Genomic DNA, 7,143 nt, shown 5'->3' on the forward strand with positions numbered 1-7,143 from the left:
CAGACTCACTTCGGTCCATGGATAAGGTAGTCAACCAAGACTGGTTTTTAGTCGAGGTGAATGTATTCTACACGTGGGGCAAAGGGGGATGGGCGGTGCTCGGTGTCGTTTAGGTACTGTCTTTCTCGTGAGGTATGTTCCGCATGCCTTGTAAAGTGTCAGTTGATACGGACAAAAAGCCTTGGTAAGCGGATCGGGACTAACATTAAGCTCGCAGGCGGAGCCACTCTGATCCGACGTGGCTCTCCAACTCCATCTGTTGCAGGTCGCACATCATTAAATCGCATGGAAGGCATTTCCTCGCCGAGAATGTGATGTCGTCGACCAGGCGCATCCTCTGGCCGTATACGGTATTGTGGGGATGGTGGTCTAATAACCACACCGCGAGGCTGCATCGGCAATTGTTCGCGATTTGGTGGGAATTCTCGTTCATGAGGCTGGGAGTATACTTCTCCAGATGACAATAAGCGCCTCGGGTATGCTGCAGCTCGAGGGTCATTGTGGTCAACCACAGGAAGCCCAGCAATATCAGGTTGCACCAAGCCGCGCTCCCGCATTGTCGGGGTATATAAGGTGTCGGGAGGAAATGGACGAGGGGGTGCAAATACAGGCCTGATCGCAGAGCGTCCATCATCTGCCAACACCGGCCACCCACCGCTGCCTGCTGACAAGGGCTGCTCGACAGTTCGTCTCTCCCAATCCTCGATCAGGATGGGACGGCGCTCCGTTCCAAGGAGCACGGTCTCAAGATGGTCAGGATAATGACGTTGAGACCCGACTCCGACTGTTGGCGCGGTGACGCGTTGTGGCGGCCAAGGCTGCGGTTCTGCTGGCTGGCGAGAGCCAGTAGTATGGTACGGCTGATGCGAATGCATATCCGCATACTTTCTTCTGTCATCAGGCAATACCAAGTATGAGCCTTGGCTCAGTTCTGCCATACCGATCACATCAGACGAGCCAACATGTCTGGACGACAATCCTCCTCCGTCGATACGGTACTTAGACGTCGCATTAGGATCCGGATTGATGTAACCGCGCTCTTCAGTACGGTCAAACGCTGCAGAGGGTTGTGGAGAGCGATAGACCGGGCTACGAGACCGTCGCCGAAGTGAGGTCCTAGCGGACTGTCGTTCATGTACTCGTGGCGGTAAAGTACGCACAAAGATTGGACTGGTAAGATTTTCTGGAGATCTAGGCTCGATTGAAGGAACCAGATAATCCTTAAGCTCCAGACCCTTGACTGCTGTTGAAATGGATACCCTTGGGTCCACTGGACGAGAAGTACCACTGAGAACCTCCGCAGGGAGCAAACCAGGACGATTATGGTCCCTACTAGGAGGACCTGGCTGTTGGCTGCGCGGATTGTAGGGTTGGTAGGGCTGCAAATCCGAACGATTGTCGACGCGGTGCAAGGGTGCCGAGGGAGCAGGATACGTCGTGGGTACATTTTCATGGCGAACCCTGTTCTGAGCCTGCTCCCACCGAGTCTGTGCAACAGCCTCATAGCGCCTAAAGTTTGTCGAATTGAGTCTTCGGTGGAAGGTCGGCCCAGAGCTGGCTGGGATGCGAGGCGGTTGGAACTGGTCCCTTTGTCCACCGGCCACGTACCCTGGCCGATACGGGGCGGTCCTGTATGGAGCCTGGGCACGGGGTGATGGCATACCTCCATCAATCTCCCCAGCCTCGGTTTGATCACTGTCCTCAGTCTCTGAACTATCGTCTTCAGTATCATCGTCGTCCTCGTCATCTTCATCCTCAGAACCTTCAGAATCTGAGATGACAATCACCTCGCGTAGGATCTCATCCAACTGGTCCCGGCCAGTCTCTTCATCTCCTCGCCACTTGACGATAAAGTCAAGACATGTGGCCTCGATTGCTTTCCTGGCCGTGGCCCAGCCATGAGTTCTCCAGAGCTCGTCGTATGTGGTATGGGTATGGCGAATATGTGCAAGTACAGCGAGCTGCACTCGTCGTGACAGTGTCAGGTCGGCTGCCAAACCTACTGTTTCTCCGCCTCCCTACATAAATCCATATTTTGTTATTTGACAGTCCAACAACAAGCGCATACTATCACGGGGCGTCCATACCTTCCGAAATGAGCGGTCAATGACCATCTGTCGGTCTGTGTTGGGCATACGGGGAAAGAGATCCCTTAGCGCAGCATCTGCCTGGGCGTTAATCTCCTCTTGGGTCTCGGGAATCGGCTCTGGACGTTTGTCACTAGCTGTCTCCAGGAAGTATTCCAAAGATTGACCCAGTGAGGTCCTAGCTTGTTCGACGATAGTACGCCGGATGTGGTGGCCGACTCGGTTCATGTGTAGTCCGAGCTGACTGCCGTCGCCATGGTCCATAGCCTGAGTGGTGGAAGTGTCAACGCAGGCAAAAATATATCGTCATTGGGGGAGGAGTATGGGCCGCCGGCATACCGAGACGATGAATATCATAGCATCTTGCTCTCTTGAGAGCTCCTTACAAGCCTTGGTGAGATCCGGGTTACCAATCGGAACAAATTCAAACCCTGGGGGTGGAGTGCGGTCTGTTGTAACCTGCGGATCAAATCGTCAGGATTTTATTTGTTTTGTATCGCACATAGTGAAAGGCCTATCGACAACGAGAATCCGATGAAGATATTATCGAAATTTCAAGAGACCAATACGGTGCGAGAATCCCCTACCTGGAATTCCAGTTTCTTCTTCTTTTCTGTGTTCTCAACAATCTCAAAATACGTGGTGTGCTTTGAGGATATTACTGGCGCAGGTCGTCGCACGACGAGGCTAGGTAGCGGAGCCGAGGCCGACGCCCATCTATCATTGCGTCGAGAAACTGCCTTCTTGCGTTTTTGAATACTCTTTCCCGTACCCGCGGCAGTAGCAGTCTTCTGCTTCTGGGATTTCTTCTTTTTGCTCGCCATTAGATTGATTACCTTGAAACAAGCCTGCCAATCAATTCTAACATTGAATACTGATAAAATGTGGCAAACGAAACACCAGGATTCTCCCCGGCGAACAATAATTTGTCACGGGTGACTTGATATTCGGCTCTTGGATCAAATGGAAAAATAAAATGGGCTGAGCTTGGCTTGAGCGGACGGACGCACGCATGCACGCACGAGAATGTGCTATAGCATACGTGTTCCGCAGCAAGCGGGCGAGAAGCTCGGGCAGACAGACCTAGTTGTCACAGGAGCCGGTCTGCCGCGACGCGTAGAACCAATGGAAGTGAAAGCGAGGGTAAAAGAGACAGGATGTGTCAGCGAGGTCAAGACGCCGCTGGGTTGGGCCCAAACACGGAGAGGTTTGGGCCTCGATGTCAGAATCTGCAGTCTCCAAAGACGACCTTTGAGCCAGCAAGACCAACAAGGCTTCAAACTTTTAAGGGCGACAACAAGAGACGGGCAAAAAGAAACAAACAAGCACGTTGTATCGTCCAGTTGGACTGTCAGCGGTCGCCGCAGTTAGCTGCTGTGGCAGAGATTCGCGGACGACAGTTTGGTTGATGATTGCAAGGAAAGAAGCAAGCTCGTAATCCTGATGAGCGAGTGGTCTTTTAGCTCAGGCAGTCGGTCTTGTGAGGTTGGGCAGCGAAAAGCATCTAAGATTTGGTTTAGACGTGGGGTGCTGTATGGTTACGTAATTGTAGGTTGATACAGTCCAAGTCTCAGGTTGCCAACCGTCATTTTAATGCACGTGACTGTAACCTGTGTATCTCTATTTACTGTACTCCGTACAGTAAAAAGACCTGGTACAGATTCAATAAAGCAACCTGGGGCTTGAGTACTCAACCAGTTTTTTTTCTTTTTGAAAAAAAAAAAAAACTTTTTCCTTTTTTTTTTTTTTTAGAAAAAAAAATCCTGTGATTCTCAGGGGATATCCGGGTAAAATTTGTGTAAAACGTCTTTTTTTAAAAGAATCCCTTTTTTACGGGGGACTCCAAGCATTCGTCCGTTTCGAAAAATAGTACAAGGCCTCCAAGGTACATCCCTAGTCAACGTCAACTCCCCGGTCAATCAAGATTGCCCCATTACATAATATCCGACGTCTGTCTTCCCAGAAGCTCGCTAATTATAACGCTTCTATATAAGAAATATTCGTGCTCCCCACGACCACCAAGCCAACATATTGACTGAAAAAAAAAAAAAAAAAAAAAAGCTCGATTAAAAGGCCAGAAAGTAGGGTATTGCTGGGGCCACTCAGCCGGCTACGATGGCCGACTTTGACCTCGGAGCATCTTTCATACCGGCATTACACAAGCCTTCCTCGTTGCTGCCCATCGCCAGGCACAAGGACAGCCTACTGTATGTAGTAGACAGCAACTCAGTCACAGTTGTCGTTGGACAAACCGGGTCAGGAAAAACCACTCAGATCCCCCAGTTTCTTGAAAAAGCTGGTTGGTGTCTTGATGGGAAGCTCGTTGGAGTCACACAGGTGTGTTCTTTTTCTTTTCCTCTGTCTTTTTGTATTTTGATTTTGTATTATGTTTTTATGCCAGCCCCCCCTGCAATTTCCTTTGGGTCAGTGGCTGACTCCTTGCAGCCAAGGCGAATTGCAGCCACCACTGTGGCATTGAGAGTGGCCGAGGAGTACGGATCAGACATTGGCAAGGAAGTTGGTTATTCCATCCGATTTGAAGATGTCACTTCAGAAGCGACACGTATAAAGTTTCTCACTGATGGCCTTCTTATTCGAGAGGCTCTTGTGGATCCCTTGCTGTCGCGCTATTCTGTCATTATGGTGGATGAAGCCCACGAGAGATCAATCAGTACCGATATTCTGCTTGGACTGCTAAAAAAGATTCGAAAAAAGCGCCCAGAGCTACGCATAATTATCAGCAGTGCAACCCTCCAGGCAGAACAATTTCTTGACTTCTTCTCGTCAGCACCCGGAGAGGTCAAGCAGGACAAGGAAGAACCCCAAGGTACTACAGGGACGATAGTTAGCCTGGAAGGTCGAACATATCCTATCGATATCCTTTACCTGGAGTCACCGGCCGAAGACTACCTCCAGAAGGCGATATCCACAGTGCTGGATATCCACGAGAATGAGCCTGATGGTGATATCCTAGTATTCCTTACCGGAAGAGACGAGATAGAGGCTGCGGTGGGTGCTGTCTCCGAACGGACTGCTCACTTAACTTCACAGGATCGCGGTCTCTTGCCTCTCCCACTGTTTGCTGGGCTCTCGACCGAACAACAGATGTACATCTTCGAAGGAGCGCCCGAGAATACTAGGAAAGTTATATTCTCAACCAACATAGCTGAAGCATCTGTGACAATTGGTGGTATAGTTTATGTCGTGGACAGTGGCTTTGTCAAACTTCGCGCGTATAACCCCAAAACCGGCATAGAAACTTTGACAGCTGTGCCAATATCGAAAGCTGCGGCTGCGCAGCGGGCTGGAAGAGCAGGACGGACAAAGCCGGGCAAATGTTTTCGACTGTACACCGAGGAATCATATACATCGCTCAGCGACAACAACATACCGGAAATACAACGGTCAAATCTGGCGCCATTCATCCTGCAGCTCAAGGCTTTGGGCATCGACAATGTGCTACACTTTGATTTTTTGACCGCTCCACCCGCGGAACTTATGACCAAGGCGCTCGAGCTACTCTACTCTCTCGGTGCTCTGGATGACTACGCAAAGCTGACAAAACCACTGGGAATGAGGATGGCCGAGCTAGCCGTTGAACCAATGATGGCCAAAACACTCCTCTCGGCCGAGTCATTTGGCTGTTTGAGCGAGATGTTGACCATAGCTGCCATGACGAGTGCTGGTGGTGATGTTTGGATTCAACACGAGGGCGAAAAGAAGCAATTTGAAAGCAGGAGAAGAAAATTCGCGGCAGACGAGGGTGATCACCTCACCCTGCTGAACGTCTACCAGGCCTTTGTGACCAAAGGCCGCAAAGAGCCTCGTTTCTGCCATGAAAACCTGCTCAACTACAAGACAATGTCCCGAGCAGTGAGCATTCGGGCGCAGCTCAAACGCTACCTGGAACGATTCGGAATCCGCGTGGACGAGACACTAGCGTCGGGGAAGACGACGGGAGGCAGCCCTGGGGTGACAGGCGAACAGATTCGACGCTGTCTGACGACGGGATATTTTGCCCACGCGGCGAGGATGCAACCAGATGGAACGTTCCAAACCGTTCAAGGAGGGACAATCCTGCATGCCCACCCAAGCTCTCTGATGTTCAACAGGAAGGCTGACTGGGTCATATTCCACGAGGTCATGGAAACTGGTGCCAAAACCTTCATCAGAGACATCAGCAAGGTAGAAAAGAGCTGGCTGCTCGAATATGCGCCAGACTTCTACCAGGTAAAATGAGACCAAGCAAAGGAGACTGCAGTTGGTTGATTCGATAATGTGTGGCATTTCCACGATTACTGAGCTGTCTCATGCGGATTGAAAATCAAAAAGAGAAATTGAAACAAGCGCCGCCAGAAGCAAGGCTGGAGAAAAAATGGTCAAACCGCTAAGTGCCACCACTGGGGCACAGCTCTCTAAATAGTCAGAGCTTTGCTGTGCACAGCATCGGCACCAGCGAATTATGTGGGAGGCACCCCTGGTCACGGCCGTTGGGTCCCCAACCCTCAGATTTGGGAATATGCGAGACTACCTAGAATTGAGCACCAATGGATGAACTACTGTGCGCCACGACGATCACACGGCACATTAGAGATTAGCAATGGAACCACCAAAGAAGGAAGCGCATTTGAAAGAAAGAAAGAAGAAAAAAAGATAATGCTCGGAAATTGACATTATTGTACCCGTCAAGAAAATAGAGTTTGTCGGGAAACCGTCATACGAGAACTATGCATCTACATCTTTAATCATATGGACATAATGGACAGGCATACGTCTGTTATCGGTTTTAGACCGTTGAACATCCAAGTACCCTGCTCAAACATGGGATACCTAAAATTGGAGCTTATGTACTAATTACTGCTTCCAACGAAGTGCATTTACAATGGTTGGAAGCGCTCGCCTTCAAAAAGCGGGTTGTTCTATTGGTTGGCCATTCTCGGCGCTGAGGCGGCCCCTTTCCTTTTTTTGGAGAGGAATTAGGATTTTCTTTCTCGGTAGCTTGGGCTAGCCTCGTCGCCTACTGCTGACTACGGGTGACGAAACCTCTGGTATTGGA

The 7,143-nt window shown here is 50.3% G+C and overlaps 2 protein-coding genes across 2 annotated transcripts; one reads left to right on the forward strand and one right to left on the reverse strand.

Annotated features, from left to right (window-relative positions):
* Positions 1–47: 47 nt before the first annotated feature.
* Positions 48–2,911, reverse strand: PpBr36_07109 (uncharacterized protein; the record flags this gene model as incomplete). Its single annotated transcript, XM_029894247.1, has 5 exons — positions 48–147; positions 205–2,018; positions 2,088–2,354; positions 2,427–2,546; positions 2,675–2,911. 5 exons carry the CDS (start codon positions 2,909–2,911, stop codon positions 48–50), a joined length of 2,538 nt encoding a protein of 845 aa, XP_029748937.1.
* Positions 2,912–4,202: 1,291 nt separating this feature from the next.
* PpBr36_07110 (uncharacterized protein) lies at positions 4,203–6,758 on the forward strand (the record flags this gene model as incomplete). Its single annotated transcript, XM_029894248.1, has 4 exons — positions 4,203–4,294; positions 4,371–4,424; positions 4,538–6,317; positions 6,630–6,758. 4 exons carry the CDS (start codon positions 4,203–4,205, stop codon positions 6,756–6,758), a joined length of 2,055 nt encoding a protein of 684 aa, XP_029748686.1.
* Positions 6,759–7,143: the final 385 nt, after the last annotated feature.

Source organism: Pyricularia pennisetigena, chromosome 1 (genome assembly GCF_004337985.1).
Source record: "Pyricularia pennisetigena strain Br36 chromosome 1, whole genome shotgun sequence".
In the NCBI taxonomy this organism is placed as follows: Eukaryota; Fungi; Ascomycota; class Sordariomycetes; order Magnaporthales; family Pyriculariaceae; genus Pyricularia; species Pyricularia pennisetigena.